Source organism: Erithacus rubecula (assembly GCF_903797595.1).
Source record: "Erithacus rubecula genome assembly, chromosome: 3".
Lineage (NCBI taxonomy): Eukaryota > Metazoa > Chordata > Aves > Passeriformes > Muscicapidae > Erithacus > Erithacus rubecula.
The window spans coordinates 100,507,151-100,525,895 of record NC_136689.1 but is presented as its reverse complement, the minus strand read 5'-3'; the positions used below and the strand labels follow the sequence as shown (position 1 = coordinate 100,525,895).

General features: G+C 40.5%; 1 protein-coding gene across 4 annotated transcripts in view; it reads right to left on the bottom strand.

Annotated features, from left to right (window-relative positions):
• Positions 1-18,745, bottom strand: part of MYOM1 (myomesin 1) — a 72,667-nt gene that overhangs the window by 5,676 nt on the left and 48,246 nt on the right. For all 4 annotated transcript variants that reach the window (XM_079300706.1, XM_079300707.1, XM_079300708.1 and 1 more), the window contains 14 exons: positions 18,147-18,253; positions 17,979-18,023; positions 14,350-14,486; positions 13,386-13,530; positions 12,714-12,773; positions 12,406-12,473; positions 11,718-11,831; positions 11,067-11,154; positions 10,330-10,368; positions 10,131-10,236; positions 8,186-8,349; positions 6,627-6,663; positions 6,289-6,311; positions 4,691-4,746 (listed from right to left, as the gene is read on the bottom strand). In XM_079300706.1, the coding sequence (XP_079156832.1) occupies positions 4,691-4,746; positions 6,289-6,311; positions 6,627-6,663; positions 8,186-8,349; positions 10,131-10,236; positions 10,330-10,368; positions 11,067-11,154; positions 11,718-11,831; positions 12,406-12,473; positions 12,714-12,773; positions 13,386-13,530; positions 14,350-14,486; positions 17,979-18,023; positions 18,147-18,253 (1,189 nt within the window). The remainder of the gene's footprint in view (positions 1-4,690; positions 4,747-6,288; positions 6,312-6,626; positions 6,664-8,185; positions 8,350-10,130; positions 10,237-10,329; positions 10,369-11,066; positions 11,155-11,717; positions 11,832-12,405; positions 12,474-12,713; positions 12,774-13,385; positions 13,531-14,349; positions 14,487-17,978; positions 18,024-18,146; positions 18,254-18,745) is intronic.

The following is an 18,745-nucleotide window of genomic DNA, read 5'->3' as shown; positions in this document are numbered from 1 at the left end:
AGTGCAAAGGAATTACGAGTCAGTAAATATTTTCTGTGTTTTTTAATGCCTGACTCTCCAAATATTCCAACTTCCCATTTAGCTTCCTGCTTTTAGTAAAGGGATGCATACCATCATCAGTAATCAATAATTTATGTCACTCTTCTCTTTCATAAAGGAAAAGAAGGAACTCAATTCAAAAATGCCGTTAAAACCTTTCAATATTTTATGGACCTTCTTCTCTACTCTCATAATCATTAGCAGAGGTTTCTCCGTGTGTATTTTTTAATATAAAATTAGATATTACCTGCATTTGTGTGTTAGACCTGAAATGAGATTTTAATGAACTGTGAGATGGTTTTGTTCACATTAAGTTCACTATACATATATATGTGCATGTACATGTACATGTATATGTATATGTATATGTATATGTATATGTATATGTATATGTATATGTATCCTGTCAGTAAAGAAAGTGTGCTTGCTTTTTTAGATAACTAAGAACAAGTGGCCCTGGAATGTTTTGTTTAATTTGGAATAATTTTAAACTATGCCCTGACAGCTCTTCTAACAGACTTGAAGTGTTTTATGCACTTCTGAAAAGCTATTTTTAACTGAAATCAATACAGGGTTTACTCATTCTTTGGTGCTCGTGTAAGTATTTCCCTTTGATGTTAGTACTGCTCCTGAGGACTGAATTCAGTCCCATCAGCCTGTAGGAATTATCTTCATTGCTAGAGAATGATATTGTTGGAGAGGTCACTGGCAGCTTTTTCTACTTCAGCAGACTTGTGAGTCTCTTGGGCACATTTTGAACAGGCTTTCTTTTTTTCTTGTCAGCCAAAAAGTTCATTTTTGGGAGGTAATGATACATGTAAATGCTCCCCTCCTCCAGTCACTATGCTCTTTGACAGTCTTCTCAAAAATATTTGCAAAAGTGAGTATCACGTAGAGAGTCAAATGTGAAAAGAGTTCATGTGACAATTCAGTGGTACATGGGCCTTTCTCTGGAGCTTTTTTTAGGAAGGAATTTATTTATATGTAAATATTGGATAGTACACTGGTCTAAATTTAAAGTGCTGTTTAAAGGGGAATCTAACTGGACTGGAAATTGAAGAACTTATACTGAAAGAAATCGTTCTTCAGTGCTTCATTAGGAATGGACCAAGTGATAAATAAGGAATAGACAAGATTTGACTTGACTGGAATCAAGTGTCTCCCAACCTTCCCTCCAACTCACTGCATCTGATCTGGTAGTGTGATAGTGGAAGATGGAACAAAAGGGAGATGCCTGGAAGGCTACTGAAATGAGTGGACAGAAAAAATGATACCTCTATGAAAGTGAAAGGTGTTGATATCTCTGAGAACAAAATAAAAACCCCAACGTGCCCAACATAAGAACCAAAATGAGAGCAAAAGGGAAGAGGAAGTCTTTCCTCTATCAACAACACGTAATTGTTGGCACTGAAGGAGGGCAGATTGCAAGGGAGAGGTGGTTATGGCATGGTGGAAAGGGGCTCTATCTGATTTCCTGCAGCACCTACAGCTGGTGACCATGTGGGGCTGTTGACTCCCTTCTCCTGTAGCCACCAGTGTGAATGTGGTTTCGATTGCCAAATCAGTCCTTCCTTTTGAAAAACCAGTGGGAAACCAGAGGTTTTACATCTCCCCTTCTTCCTTATCACTCTGGATACAAACATGCCCTCATCCTTAGCCAGCAATACATATGGACCCCTTCAGGTGCTCAATATTTTATTATTGTCTCCTGATTCTCAAGCAAGCAAGACCTTAGCACGAAGTGGCTCCAGCTGCCACTCCACCACTGTGCTAATGAGCTGATATCCATGTCCATACAGCTCCAGTAGTGGCATCATTCAAAGCTGGGGTGTTCGAAATGGTGTCATGCTCCATAATTCAAAGAGATTCAAGCAGCAGTGATGATTCTTTTCTTCTTCTAAATCATTCCTTAAAATAGCTACATTTTTCTTAACCTTGCATCACTAGCTCCTATTTGATATGATGTGATTCTGTTCCCAACTCTGTATTTTCCATCTAATAATGTGCAGAGATGTGTCTTATAATTCACTGTGTAGATGGAGAGATCTTTGGTTTTCTGGAAGGTAATTCCATAGCCAAGGAGAAATGATTGTTCACTGTGACCACACCTATCTGTTTTGGATTTCTGTTCTTTGGGCAAGAGATTTTCTTTGCTCATGTATATATTTATTACTCACTGAAACCCTTGATTATAATACAGGGTGATCAACCTGATGGTAAAAAAAGTGTGCCCTATACTCCTGGGCCCAGGGCATTGAGGCATATTCACTTGAGGCAAGGAGCAGCTGCAAGTCCAGACCCTTTGTGCCCCTCACTACCTCTTCTGCCTTTTAATGTAGATTACCATAAGTAAGGTAGTACAGGTGGCAGAGAGAAATGTGTCATTGCATTTCAAGTATTGCCATTCTTCTTTCATATCAGCACAGAGTCACAGTCATGGATGGTTTGGTGAATGGTTTGAAGCAGCTCAGTCAAGGAAATCTGCTCCCTTCTTCCAGCCTATCTGTGAGGATCTACACCCCTGGCAGAAGGGTAGAATAGTGAGTTGGTGGGAAGAAGGATGTTAACATGTTTCTTCTCTGTCTGAAAGTGCCTATCAGAATCCTAAGCCTCTTCACTCATTTACAGGCTTTCATTAAAACAGCCACTTAGGTTAAGTTGCCCGGCTGGACACAAAACTTATGCTGGCATTCTCTGTCAGGTCAGATTCCTCCCTAATGTGAACTGACACTGAGCCTTTTCCAATTATACCACACTGCTGAGGAGCATTTATGTTTATCAGTGGAAGCCTCTTAGGCCATCTGGAATGCTATTTGATTAACACTCAGTAAACACAGTTCATTCGTTCTCATCCATACCCTTCAGCTCACATGTAAAAAGCTAATAAATAGCATCACAGTCACAATTCTAAATTTAAATTTCAGATATGTTCATGCTTGGAAGTTAGTCTTGGGACACCAATCTGTTCATACAAGTCTGTGGTTATGGTGGCACTAGAATTCACAATCAAAGCTTGCCAGACCTCTACTACCTCATTTGGTGTTTTACAAAATCCTCAATGATTGTGCAATTTGTGTGAGTTACACAACAGAGAATTGCATTCTCCTCTCTCCAGCATATATGCAAACAACAGACAGATGAGCCAGCACCACCCAAACCAGCTCTGTTTTCCCTGATCACTCTCTGTCCCACTCAAAATGATCCTCTACTAAATCAAGAAACATAAGGTCAAGGATATCTGTCTCGAGTTCTGGGAGTATTTCAGCCGTGTATTCAAACGTTACGAATGTCCTTGCTGTCAAGGACAACGTGTCTGGGTAAGATTTTGCAACTCATTTTTTTACAAACTTGTTTTATAAACACTACACATTTTGCTTCAGTGAACTCACACACAAGTTCATATCAACTATCTTTTGGCTGAAAGCTTAAAACTGGTAATCGTTTACACCCAGGTTTACACCCTGCCAAAGCATTATGAGAATCACACCTCCAAGCACTGCTTAGCTGAGAATCTGCTAATTCATTCTGTTCCTTTGTGTTTCTATCTGCAGTTGCAATGCTCACACGAGTGTTTCTTACATTACAGCATTTCTCAAACTGCTAAATCTGTTAAAGAATTTTATTTTGTAATGTCAACATACTTGATTTTCCCAGAACTGCTGCAGTCTACTATCTCCTTGGCTGTATCTCACATTGTTAAGCGTTTCAGAATGAGATTTTAGATTCTTAACACTTCTGCAGAGCTTATAATCAAATTCTTTTAACCCAGCTGACCTACTGACAGATAAAGCCAGAAATGCCAGGAAGCTGCCTTACTGCAGTTGTCACATCACAGGTTTTCAGTGACATTCACATGCCCTATTTCACTGTTTGCACCTTCGTGAAGAGGGACTGGCTTGTGGCAGAGCAGCAGGAGGTGAAGAGCAGGCCCTTCTTGGTCTCAGTGCTATTAAACAGCAAGTTGTAGAAGCAGTGTGCTGGGAAAATGTGAGGTTGAGAACTCACTTTCTGGGTCCTCTGTTCTGTGCTCAAGCATCAATGCTCCTATGGGAGTGCCTTACCACAATCTTTCTGCTAAATTCTCCTAATATAATCCACTACACCACCAGTGACTTATTTTAACTTCCTTCTCCTTTACCCTGATGAAATAGAGAATTTTTCCTCCTATTGGCTGGGTGAGAATTGAGTTATAGTGGTTTACTCCTTTTACACCATTTAAAAGCCACCCTTTACAGGTGTGATTACCATGCCACATTGCAAGGCAGTTAACTGCAGAAGACATGGAATGACTGGCTTCCATGTGAAAAAAAGAGTTAAATTTTCCTGATGCCCTGCTGCAAGAAAAAAAAATCTAACTGTGAAACCTGTGCATGAATTTTTAAAGAGCTGGTTATATAAGGAGTTTTAGTCCCAACTCACATTGTCATCTCACTTTTATCTAATTCTTAAGAAAAGACACTGCCCTGAATACATAAACCCATCTGTGCAAGTCCATTGAATTATGTACAGAAGGTAGGGGATGAATAAATAATGTAGCAGGTTTTAAAGATGGCATCTTAAAAAATAATTTAAAAAAGTGAATATTTTCCCATCATCAAAAGGCATTCAAGCTGTTGGGGTGTTGTGTAAAGCTTCAGTTAATTTACTGTACCTTGCCCTCCTGGATGGTGACAACATCGGGCAAACCTCCAAGTACCCGTGCACGATCTGGAAATAAAGAGTAATTTTATTTAGCGTCTCAAAATCAACTGTATGCTGGATTCTGTTTCCCTTCTAGTTCTTTCCTTTTGTCTTATTTATGTACAACTTGTCTCTGATATCTGTGAGAGAAGACAACTATCCAGCATTTTTAGCACACCATTTGGACTTGAAAAAATGTTGAATTCACAGCAAAAGATGTGTTAATAGTTGGTGTCAATCACTTACAGAGAGGAATTAAAGTACACCTGCCATGTCCTGCAGACTTTGACATCAATTCAGTTTTAATTCTGAGTGCACAAAAAAAGATTTACATTTTTGAGATCTGGTGCTCAAAATTTTTACTGTAGTAAACTAAAAACGTTGGGTGTCCAAAGGGAAATGAATGACACCTGGTAAAGTGCTGGAGATTGGCTTTTAATCTACATACAAAGACAGACTTCAGTCTCAGTGACAGCAGTGAAGTTCCACCACCTGTGTGTAAATGGGATTGATGTAGTTTTAAACTCAAGAGTCCCACAGAAATCTTAGTCAAATACAAATAAGCCAATCCCATGCAGGCTTTAGTGCACTTATCCTGGAGTATGGATTTTGTTCGTTACATGTCTGGGTGGAGCCTGGCAGAGGAAGGAAATGACTGTACAGAATGTTCCTCTCCAGAGCGTTCTGTAAAAGCCGTGCTCTGGAGCACAGAGATAACAGCCTGAGGAGAGCAGGAAAGGGACTGTGCTATGACAGCTCACATGCCAGCGCCTTACAGATAGCCCAGGGTCAGAAAGTAAAGGTCAGGGCAATCACTGACCCCCTGGCACTGTCTCAGCTGGGACTTGTGGGGCTGACTCTCCATATCCGAGCCTTGCTCTTTCTCTCTATGCATTTTTCATAAAGAGCTTTTCAAACGCCAGCTCTGTCCTCATTTTTATGCAGGTCTGAAAGTCATCTGCAGTGGAACAATTCATTTTTCCACAGCTTCTTTTGTAATGGGGAGGATAATGAGTTTAATAATTCAAGTTAAAGCTTAATAACTTACTCCTTAAGTAGCTAATACACGCTTCTGTTTTAGTTGCTCTGTTGGAATTGACATGCAGGCAAAAGTGTGAGGAGACTAAGCAATTCAAAAGCTACTGTTGCTTTCTTACCCATTTCGGTAAGTAATGCAGAGCCATTTGACATTTTAGAGCATTTAAACAAGCAAAATTATTTTCTCCATCTTTGAAAACCAAGAGACTTTTTTGCAGAGAACATGCATGAAAGATCCCAGCAATAAAGTTAATTTTTAGAGAAGGCTAACTGATATTGAAAACAGGAGCTTAGATGAGAAAAATCAACCTAACCCATAAGAATAATATGATAGCTGCAAAGTGCACCAATATTAAATCAACAAAGGGTCACTTACTTCTTTCTGGTGTAAGGACAAACTCATTTTAGAATGAGCATATGCATAAATACATGCCTACATGCCCTCTCTTTCCCAACACACAACCTTCCTGGGGAGGAAGAAAAGCTTCATGAACAGTTTATTGCAACTATTGTCAAAGAAGGCCTACTTACTTTTCTCTGCAATTGCAGCTTGCCTGGAGTTGAAAGAAACAAAGGGAAAGTCCAATTTTAGTTAAGGTTTACTTAGAGTGATTGAAAAGTAGATTATCTTTTTAACTGCCTTTAATCTATTAAGGACAATCTCTCTCATTGCTTGGCTATACAGCGTTTTCTTTGCTACCTGACTGTCATATAAGAGTTGCACCAAAGAAGTCACATGCAAAACTCCTATGGGCTTCTGTATAACTGGGACTTGTTTCACAAGATAAAGTTATCTCCAGCACAAAACAAACAAATACAGTTATTACTTTATGGCTGCTATTACTGTGTTCAGATGACATAATACTTACTTTAGTCTCTGGAACTCAGCAAAGGCTTCATCAAATGCTGTGTAAAGAGGAAAAATGTATTTTCAGACATAAATCATCACACAAGTTTAAATTTAAAATTAATAAATTTAAAATGTAGATATAATAAATTTAATTTGTGCATTGTACAAACTAAAATGCTGAATGGTTCAACTGATAAAGGCCATCTGGTATATGGCAGCTATTATACATACATATGAATGCATAAATATTCTTTTTTCTTCTAGAAGTCAGGCTTTAAGACGGACGGGCAAGAAAGTAGTAGGCTGAAGTAATTTCACAAAAGAGAGGAAGAAATGCACAATACATCACCTAAATGAGAGATTATGGCAATGACCTTCCAAACTTTTTATACGATACATCCCTATCTAAAATTATTTTGAGCATGTGCCTCCCTGTGTGTATATTTATTTATAGCTTGTGTAAATGTGTACAAGTGAAGTTCTGGTATATCCTTCCTGCTGTCCCAGTGAAGCACACTGGGTCATCTTGCACACACCCACTTCAGAGACCACTGTTTCATGGAATACAAGAGATATGATTTTCCAAGTATTTTTTACATCTGCTTGAAGCATCACACTGATGGCTAGGAGCAAAGCAAACAACAAAGTATTGTCTCCTTTGTAAATTCAGGCTAAGCTGCCATCAACCTCTCCTGCTTTGAAAGGGAAGAAAAAATGTCTTTTCCTAGAAAGGGGAGATAGAGTACAGAAGGAACAGCGTGGAAATGATTAAAATGTTATCACCCTTCCACAGGGCTTGCAAACAAAAAGTGAAACTTCAGGGATGGGAACAGCTGGGAATGGAAAGAGCAGTTTGGAAGGAGTTAATCTGTTCTCTAGGACCTTAGAGGTCTCTCAGAGTAAAAGCTTTCAAAGGTCAATCCAAATTGTTCCCCTAACAGTCCTTCCTCATGCTGGTGAGAGGTCTGGCATCTCTGAAGAAGGAGTTTTATTGCACTCATCAAAGAAGTATGGTAGGAAAATATCGGAACAAACTCGTCCCTCACTTCCTCCTTCCAAATATTCCTTGGAAGAAAAGACACACAGAAGGCATTCAGTGCTGCAACTCATATTTAAAACTGCCAATCAATGCCAGCAACACAAGGGGTTTTGTAAAATAGCTCAGAAACTGGGCTGGCATCTCAGCAGGCAAACTGTAAGTGGGTACTTTGAATAGAAAAACGCAGTTTGTATTTTATTACTTGAGAGCACAGGTTGAGGAAAACAAATGGCATGGGTTGGGGAGAACAAGTCACAGAATCACAGAGTAAGCTGAGGTGGAAGAAACCCACAAGGATCATCAAGTCCAACTCCCAGTCCAGCACACCACCATTCCCAAGAGTTACACTGTGTGCCCGAGAGTATTATCCAAAATTGCTTCTTAACTTTGTCAGGCTTGGTTGGCACAGTGCCTACAAAAAATGCCAGACTGGTGGGTGCACACAGACCCCAAAGTGTGACAGGCCTGTAGAAGACCCTGCTGTAGATGCCCCCACAGTACACTGCCACAGCAAGGATGTCAGCAGAGGGAATGCCCACCTTGCCCAGAAAGATCCACGGCCTTTTTGTGCGTTGTGTTGCCATCAAAGAGTTCCATTGTGTATCTGCCCTTGTCCTGTGGAGTTGGCTCATTGATCTGCAGCCAGATCTGCTCCCCGGTGACACCAGTCCTCATTCGGTCTGTGAACTTAATCTGGGTATCACTGAAAAGCACAAACAATGTTACCTTTTGCTTCACTGGAGTATAAAAAGGGTTTGCTCATGTTGAGTCACTGAGCACATCTGGAGTTATTAAATGATTTCCAAGATGCTGTGGTGTGCCACCATATTCTGAAACTTGTGAAGTCAAATCCTTGCTGAAGTTGTGAGCCAGCTGGGCATAACTGGAGTGACAGCCTCTCCCTCTTGAAGGTTCAGCTATCCTCAGAGCTTGCAGAAAAATTATACATCTCAGTCTATGACCTGAGCCACAGAAAAGCTCTACAGGTCTAAAAGCCAGATCTCTAAAGGGTAGCTCAGGCATCCATAAATGCTTTATTTCTGCCTGGGTAAAACAAAAGTATACAGGGCTGTATCTACAAAAAAACCCCACTTTTGTTAGAAATGGTGTTTGCCCAGTTGAAATAATTTCTGATCTCTGCTATGTTTGGATTTTAAACACATTTTGACATAAGCATATATTCTTCCATTAAAAAAGCAGATAACAAAGCAAAAAACCCAAAAACCCAACACCCCCAATCTCTCAAAAATCAATTTATTAGCTTCCAAGCTAAGCAGTTAATTTCCCTGGATGAGGCACAAGATATTTTTCTCAATAAATAAGCTTCTAATTTCCCTGATATCTTTAAACTGATAACTTTGAATGCATGGGAGGGAAAAAAAAAATCTAGATTAATTTGACATGCTTCAAGATGAAACAAGTTTCTAAAAATGAAATGGAGAAAGAGGGAAAGAGTAGGGGGGGACCCAGGATACTTCATATTCTCTTGCACTTATTTGAAATACTTGGGACTTTTGATGATACCAGGTCAAAATGGGGGCCAAGAAACAAGAAGGGCTCAAATTGCTTTCATTTCTCTGACAGGGTGCTGGTTAACATCAGTGCCAATAATTACAGCAAGCCTGCTACAGCACATCCTGGGTATTCTGTGCCTCATTTACATGAGTCTGATTGAGAGATCAGTAATTCAGATTCCATCATACAGACTTACTGCCATGTCCACAGGAAGTGAAACAGCAAAAACAGTATTAATGGATTTGAATTGATCTAAGTTGTTTACTTCTGTTGTTTACTTCTCTGGGTTTTCCAGTGCTAGCTGTTTGTGCTGGCTGAGATCTCAAAGCTGTCTCATAGATTTAGATGTGCAACTCCCATTAATTTTATGGGGAACTGGGCATTCAAATTCTTTCTTAAAATCTCAGTTCTTCTGTCTGTCTTGGTTAGGTTTGTAGTGCTTGCAGCAGGGGCTGTCTGGATTTTACTGCCCCGGGCACATGCTGGAATTTGCTTTGCCTCCTGAAAATGAAGCCATGCATTAAGAAGATATGCCTGCTTGCCCCAGTTCCACTGAATTGTGGCTTCTAGACAAGCAGATCTCCAGGGCAGGTATCTCTGAACCCTTCTGACTCTCTTCTGAAGCCTGACGGTCTCTTGGGTTATATTTGCATATATTTCCTTAAAAGTGAGTCAGGGAAAGATGCAGCTCCCACTGGGCAGGTGGGAAGTGCTCTAAAGCAGCACAACCCTGCTGGCATCCCATGGAATGGGACTGCTTTTCATGAACAACAGGAGGGCCTGGAACCACCACATCTGACTCTGGTACTGATTTCCTGTGAATGTAATTGACTGAAACAAACTCAAGTGAGATAAGGACTGATGAGAGAGGAGAGGAAACTGGGCCTCATCTCTCTTGCATATCCAGGTTCTTTCTGAATCTATGAAACCAAAATTGCACTGGGTTTTGCAAAGCTCTTGTGTACTTACTTGTGCACCCAGCCTACTCTCAAATCTTCCACATAATAATTAACATAGGAGTACAGTCTGATACCCTCAGCTGTGCTCTGGATTTTCAGGTCTGTTGCAGATAAAGCTGAAAGAAGAGCACATGGTTTTATGCAGCCATACAGCCATTCATTGAGTGCCACAATGAGTCATTCATTTGAAAAAAGAATTAAGTGCTTACCAATCTTTCTGCATACTTCATTCATCAGATCTGCAAAAGCTGTGGAAATAAAATCCAGAGACTGAGACCCTGTGTCTGCAGTTCAAGCACAGTTAACAGCAGGACAAGTACTGGCTCTGAAATATTCTCCCCAGAAGGTTTGAGAAACCAGTCTTTGAAAAAGCAATCTTTTCAAGCATATTAGAAATATGAGTAATGCAGAAATGTAACCTGTTACTTTACAGTTTCCAGACTTAAGTGCAGCCTTGATGAATACTGCTGCAGCTGAGCAAGACAATGTTATATTACATTTTTTTTGCAAATGATACTATTCAGCTGGAATGCTGACCCATCTATATGCATTCTAATGGATAGGAGTGAAATGTTAAGAATATACTAATCACAATAAGTGGAAAGGCCTCTAAGTAATTGGCAAAATATAATAAAAATATTTCTAAATTATCTAGTTCTGTAATTTTTTTCTGTACTTGTAAGCTTATTGATGGCCCCCTGAGGAAATCTGTTATGATTTTGCTTAGTGTTAATGACTGTATGCTCCCAAAATTATACAGAATCCACATGCAATAAGCTGTATACAAATGTTATTTGAACTGTAAAATCTCAGTTTTTCTAATCAGGTGATCTTGCATGCATGAGGAACAAAGCCACAGGAAGGCAACACGTGCAGATGCCTGCATTACCCTGAACCCACTTCAGTCAGGGTATCTGCTGGTGTGGCTGACCACAGCCAGACTGACCTGTGTCCTTGAGCTTCAGCTCACTGGTGTCCTTTCCTCTGTCATCCTTCAGTATGACTTCATAAGTGCCAGCATCTTTCTTAGAAAACTGCAATATTGGAATGATAAAACCAGTTTTCAGAACAGCTACTATGGAAAAATCTGGATTTTATTTGTGAGCCCAACTGTACCCTGTCCCCAGTCAGGTACCCAATGTCTGGAGCTGCCCCTGTGCTCCCAGCTGCCCTGCTCCTGGCTGGGGTGGTGGGATGGGCTTTGGCAGGAGGTCCTGATATGCAGGACCTTGTCCTACATCTGTCCAAATCTGCTGCAAGGCTGGGTATGAACCAGACCCCTCTGGTGACTCTGAAAGCCTGAGTGACAAGCACTTTCCAAATGCTATTCAGAATGGAAATGTGGTCTCAATCTGTTGCTAAATTGACATGCAAAGGAAGTGACAAGCTTATTATCTCTTCTGTCATCATTTCCTGAAAATCTGAACAAGCAGTTACAGACAGACATTTGCTTTAGTGAAAACACAGACGCCTTGTGAGCTTTTCCATTTTTAAAACCCACTTCCTTTCTCAATTGTTCTGCTGGAGTACCAGATTAGATCATATAATTCATCTGAACACTAATTTCAGCTGAGGGCTAATGAAGACAGTCACTCACCTCTGATATCAGCAGAGTACACACGCCATCCTTAAAGTCATGCTCTTCATCTACCATAATCTCCCTGTCATCTTTGTACCACACAATGTGTGTTTCCTTCTTAATATTAGCCACCTAAAATGGATGAAAACCACATGGCAATTATTCACTTTGTCTGAGCAGGGGAGCTGGGTGTTGTAGTTTGGGTTAGCTTGTTCCATGGGTTAGGGTGTTCAGGTCTCTCACAGAAGAAGAGCAAGCTTTACAACCTGATTGCAGTGAGTTACTGCAGGCCTCCATCTTAAAATGAGGGAGGCAAGAGGGAAAACAGTGGGGATGCAAAGAGAGAGAAAAGGAGTCCAGGGAATGAACTGATCCTGCCCAGGGCATTTCTACATGCATAAGGCCACAAATTAATAAACCTCTGTATTTACAAAGACTTGCCATTCCTTTTCAGGTGCCTTTCTCTGAGTGGGTGGCTGATATACCAGAAGAAAGAAAATCAAGCTATTTTCCAACATATTTTGTTAAATGCCATGAGCTGTTGCCTCAGCAGGATTAACCTTCAGAGGCTCTGTCATTGTCCAACATCCAGCTGGGAGTACAAAAGCAAAGGGCTTCTCTTTAGTCCCCTCCCAACCATCTAGGTGGTGGAAGGCCAGTGTGGTGCACTCTGAATATTGTACTCAGGGTTTTCCTCACCCCTTACCTTACATTTCAACAGCACATTACACTCATCGGTGACTTCCCATCCCAGTTTATCCACAAAATGAGGACCTGTTTGAAATGACAGGCATATTTTTAAAGGTCACATCAATGGCATTCATGAAAACTGAAATAAAGATGTGTTTTACTTGACAAGAATACAGCTATATTTTAATGTGGTTTTATTTTTCCTATTTCTGCTTCAGAAGTAACACAACAAACCCCATGTATTTCAAATTAATATATAAAAATATAAACAAACTTTTAACAGACTAACACATATGTGATTCTTGTAAGTATTCATATTATCACCTTGTTTCCTGTGCCACTCTTTTCTCTGGAAATCTGCTTCATCCCGCAGCTTCTTGAATACTAGGAAGTAAAACCAGTAAGAAATACAATGTCAAACTTGATGTGCAATTTTGTACGATGCTGAATGTCACTGTAACAGTCTGGTCTAACTCTGCCCCTTGGATGTCAGTGAGATCTGGATATTGCATCAGGTTTTCACTGAACATTCCAGAGTGTCAGAAGCTGATTATGGTTAACTCAACTGTCCTGGCTGCTTGCAGCCATCAGGATTTTAATGTGTCCTGTCTGATGATGTGCAACCCTCAATCATACAGCTCCTGGTAGGAAGGCAAATGAGAGGCAGCAGAGTCAGCAGCTGCTTGAGCTCTAACAGGTGCAGCTACTTGTTCTTAGCTGAATGGGCTTTTTATATAGGATATTTTCATTCCACCCCTAGGAAAGCAAACCATGACATGCTGCAGTATTTTACATTTCTGTAACAATTCCCCTTCCTCCCATCACTTTAAAAATTTCACTTCACACACATGCCCTGTCCTGTAGGAGGCAAGCAAAACTGTGACATAAAAAAGATGGAATGTCTGTTGGTGTTGAGAACAGTGAAAAGTGATGATGGCAACTGAGGTAACCTTGGTATAATTTTTCCAGCCCACTGCATAGTACAGATTAACCTACCATCACCAATGAGGACAAGACTTGATTGATTGGTTGCTTTTCCATCCTGCAGCTGGAACGTGTAAGTGCCTTCATCCTTTTCCTCCAGTTTATCCATAATCATTTCAATAAGGCCAGTATTCTTGTCCACCTTCATTTTGTATTTCTGCAGGAGTGGAAAGTAAAGCAACAATTAGTACATATCAGAGACAGAAAATATTTGTGAAGTGTTATAATGGTCTCTTTAGGAGAATTTTGTTTTCTTTATTTGGATTCCCTCTTCTTCAGGTTCCCATTTGTTCAGATCCCTATCCTATTCTAGACTCGCTAGCTCCCACTCCAAATGTACAACCAAATAAATAAATCTCTTTATTTACTGATGCTGTATAAGCACATGACATGCCTGTTGCACATTGAGTACTGTGTTCTTTTTCATTAGAAAGGTTTTTAGATTTGCATCTCTTCAGGATAACGCCATTTTTTTGAGGGTGATTATATTTTACAAGGTTGTGTCTAGAATGCTCCACCTCTGCCTTCTATCTGACATCAGTGTTGCAACAAAATCATGTCATGTCTTTTGGGTTAACAAGTTCTGCAGCTGGAAAACACCACTTGGGAATTTTTCTGTGATGTAATAAATTCCTTCAAACCACAAAGAGAGGTGAGAACAAGGCTATTCTAGGGCTACAGGTGAAGGAGGTAGGAGCAGTGATTCCTTGAAGATCACAGCTAATAGAACACATGGTATTCACAGAAGTGGCAGGAAGGCATGTAACTTCCCTTTTTAAAATGCATGCAGTAGAATTCATCTGGAGCTCAGAGCTATGGATAAAATTTTTCTAATCAAGCTTTCCAAGACATTTGCTATTTCTCATGAAAATACATCAGAGTGCAACACTAGTTGGAAGCATACTGAAGATAGAGACACTAATCCTCACTGATACTCAGGAAAATGCAAGCACATGTGAGCAGTGAAGAGCTTTACCTCTCCATCGAAAATCTCCTTATCATTAAACACAAAGTTGGCCTTTGCATTGCCAGACAGTTTTTCAGCTTGCAGCCAGAATCTCACTTCTCCTTTTTCCAAGATTTCCACTGCCAACTCAGAGATAAGTGGGACAGCTACAAAGAAGAAAGAAAGGAATGATGCATATATTTTGCCTGTGCCCCAAAAATTATTGTTTGCTACAACCAGAAAGCCACTTAATCCTTCCATACTCAAATACTGTATGCAAGGTAAGTAGCTCATAACTGCTCTTCATATAGACAGAATGCTTCTCCACCCACATATACACAAAATGACAGATGAGATTTAGTCTTTTGATCCTTAAATCACAGGGTCTGTCCAAACTGAAATAGTTCATGATTTGAGTTATGCTCTGTTCTAAAACAAGGCTATTTCAAATGCCAACTGCAAGTATCTGTGCAGCATTACATGAGTCTGTATGCTGCAGATCCATGTTTAATGAGTTGTCTAATAATATTACTGTAAGACAGTGAGCTGACTCAGAGGGGAAAAAACAAAACAAAACAAAACACAAAAAAACTCCAAGCACAAAGCCAGATCAGAAAGTCAGCTGCTGAGCTGTAGGTTGGAAGATTTTTGAAAACACTCTGATCCTCTGCTGAGTGGACCCTCCAACTCCAGAATTCACCAAATATCCCAACACATCCTCAGTCTCCCCAGTACATTTTGTTTTCCTAAAAATAACCGAAAACCCCACATACAAAACAATTCAATGTGTACCATAGGTATAGTATAACTCTTTTTTAGTTAGTTCCTGTTAGTAACTCATAAACTTGCTTTCACTTCAACTTTTCTTTAAGACACTATAACCAGGTACACTAAGCATGAGTAGTTAGACTCTGATATTGGGGCACATTGCTCATCTCATTGACTTTCCTCATGTTATCTCTTAGTGGATGTGAGGATTCTCAGTGAAAACCACGCTCTCAGGATTATGTGTGTGCTGTGTGTGAGCTCTCCCCCAGGCTCTATTTTCTCAGTGTAAAGTCTGCACTGTCATGGAATGGCTTGGGACAGTGCACAAACACGGTGCAAAGCACAGGATGATATGGTCTGGTGGTAAAGACACACCTCCCAGGGCAGGCTGGCTCCTTCAGCTCTGGGTGTGCAGAGCTCAGCTGCAGCAGGAGAGGACTGGACCCAAAGCAATGTCTGATTTCTCTCATCTTTCTATTTGCACCGTTCTAAATGACTGGGATACCTTCTGGAGCACAGCTGCCATCCCACCCCACTGCCAAACAGACCTGGGGGTGAGCACCCCTCAGCTCTCCCTTTGCCACACTCACTCCTCCCTCCCACACCCCACACCCACACGTGTGCTTTCAGTGCCTGAGTGGCACAGGGTCTGCCTCTGATAAAGACAAAGCTCCTGGGAGGTGAGGCAACAGCCACAGGGAAACAAAGAGAATTGTGGAAAAGTCACATGCTTAACCAGAGAGGGAAAAGCCTGGAAGGGCAGCCATGAGGAAGTGGGGCAAAACAACCCCATGGAAGTGTGTCCCTGCTGTGAGAATAGTCCATGTGAGCCTTCCTTACCCAGCACATCACTTTTTGTGTAAGAAACAGAAGGAATCTCAGGGCTTGCACAATTTCTTAAAACAAAGCAACTGAAATGCTACAGGAAGCGAGTGGGAGTGTGAATAGACATCAGGCTGCACTGCTTTTGTCTCACTGTCAGCTCTACAGCAATTTTAAACCCCCACTTGGCTTGCCTGTTATTAACTAAGAATATCTTAGTCTAACATGGAAGAGAGGAAAAGTATCTCAGCAGCTGTTAAATAAATGGCTGAAAGGATGTAAAAGGATTCTTTTTTAGAGAAAAGCCTGATCACTTCTCAGCCTAAAGGAACTGGACAAATTTGCTTTACGGTCTGCCATGAGCAAAAGTCTTATTTAAAATATTTCCATAAGCACTGATTGCTATTTTAGGCATTTTCCAGTGGTTTTACATCCTATTTGTATAGCATCACAAATTACTGGCAGCACTTGACAGGCAGTCCTGGGGCAGTTGCTAAATTGGGCAGTTGGAAGAGTTTCTTTCTACCTCATACCAACACACTGTCATATACCCATAGGTAGTTGTGTTCTGAAATGCTATTTGTTATTCAAGCAATCTGTTTGCCCATGGAGTTACTGGCTGCATGTATTTCTAAGCAGAAGTTCCATTATTTGCTGCTCAGAAGTACAAACAGCTGAATCTCAACCCCCAGTTGTAATATATGTTTTTTCTTGAAGTACACAAGGGCCCAGAGTGGCCAAAGCATATGAGACAGTTTCCTCCCTAAGGATACTTTCTGCAGTGATCTCCCTTTGCTGCCTGTGCCTTCTGGAAGCTCATGCACAGCTATGTGTGTGCTTTTACCTAATACAGAGCAAAAAAGATGATATGATCTGTGCCCTGAGCAGCTTATTTTGTGAAGTTGGTGGTGAACACAAAGCATGGAAGGGTCAGGGCAAGTAAGGTCATGGACAGCAGCAAGGTTTTGTAATGACCACCTTTTAGTGTGAAAATATAATTAGGAGAAGATAATTAGGAGGAGCAGGAGTAAACAAGGGTTTGTTTGGGCTGTCATTAAGCTATCAAGAGGTGATACTGTAGGTTGAGAAGAGTAGGGTGGATGAGAAAAAGATGAAGAAGGAAATGAGAGAGATGATGTAGGCAAAAAGGTCATTTCTGTAGCCAAGGATTGGCTGGGCTGAGAGGTGTGATGTGGGCTGAGTTAGAAGAGGTGCCAGCAGTGCATGCACTAAGCTGAAGATTTTAAAATGCAGACAAGAGTTTTAGTGCCTGGAATGAAAAATAAGAGAACATAGTGGGAGAAGATGAGGCTAGGTTTAGGTCTCATTGTGTGCTTTAAGATTTATTATGTAATCCAATATTATTTTTCCCCCATTTATTCAAGTAATATTCCAATAAAAATAACCAAATCATGCTACTACCATGACATCATAAATGTCTGTGGAATTGACAAAAATACCATCCCAAGAGTAGAAAGCATGTTCAAATTTTGCCAAATGTTCCAAGAAAGAGGGAGAGAATGAATTTCAGCAGGAAAATTCTGTACATATAGATCATCACAGCTGAATTTACTACATTTGTCAAATTTGTTAACCTTAAATTTAACTTATGTTTGCTTCTGTTGGAGAAAAATTAGAGAATCTTCCAAACTCTGGTTTTCAAATCAGGTCAAACATGCTGAATAAACATTAAAGCCTGTTCTGTAGAAGAAGCAAAGCTAATATGATACTTATTTTCCAGCTGTAATACAGACTTAGTGCAGTAGCCTGCAGTAGTTTGGGAGAACATCAGTAATACACAAATGTACTGAAAGGGGGAGAGAAAATATAAAGAATCTTTATTTTTCATTCCAAACCCACTTTCACTTGAAGTTACTATAGTGACCTCGTTACCTGATGGTGGTAGGAGCTTTGTGATCATAGAGACATAGAATGGTTTGGGTTGGAAGGGACTTTCAAAAGCCATCTTGCCAAGCCCCCTGCTATGAGCAGGGACATCTTCTAGATCAGGCTAGGGATACCCCACTGCATGCAAAGCTCTCCCCTACAGGCATGACTGACTCACTTACTTGGGAACTGGCGTTCATGGCTCAGAGCAAGCAGGCGTTTCATTTCTGCAAAAGAAATAAAAAAGGTAGTATGAGGTGTGTGCATGCATTTTGGGTCTGAGAGACACAGCAGCAGGGAAAAACAGATGTGAAAGCAAACTAGGCATGCTTAGTAGGCATTGTGTCTACCTTCCTCATCAATTGTGTAGCTTGATGAAACTCCATCAGTGTCTGTAACGATACAAGAGTAAATTCCCAAATCATCTTCTCCAAGATCCTTAAAGGAAAGTTTTGACCTATAAGAGAAAAAAACCCATTGTGATGAAAAGGTGAAATCAATCTGAACCAAACTCTTCCTTTCTGTCTATAATACCAGATATAAATACCCTGGGGTTAGGTTTTGCTCTGACTGAACAGACAAATGTTTGGCTGTGTCACCTACAAATCAGAGTAAGTCCTACCATGTGTGGTACAAATGCTGATGGCACCAAAAGAAAAAAGGCATGTTGACAAGTCTTTGATGACCATGGAAGGATACCTTAGATACAGGTTGACTCAGATTCCATATGGCAGCACCATGAGTGTGGTGGCCACTGTTTCTTTCTATATGGTTTCTATCACTAGGAGAACACACAGGCCTTTCATGGGCTGAACCTGTGCATTCACCTTGTCTTCCTCTGGGAAAAGCCTGAAGAAACAGAGTAGGCTTGGAGATGTTATATAAGTTACTAAATCAGGTCATGGTGATGCCATCATAAGAAAGCCTTGCTTACTGCAGCAGTTCCAAA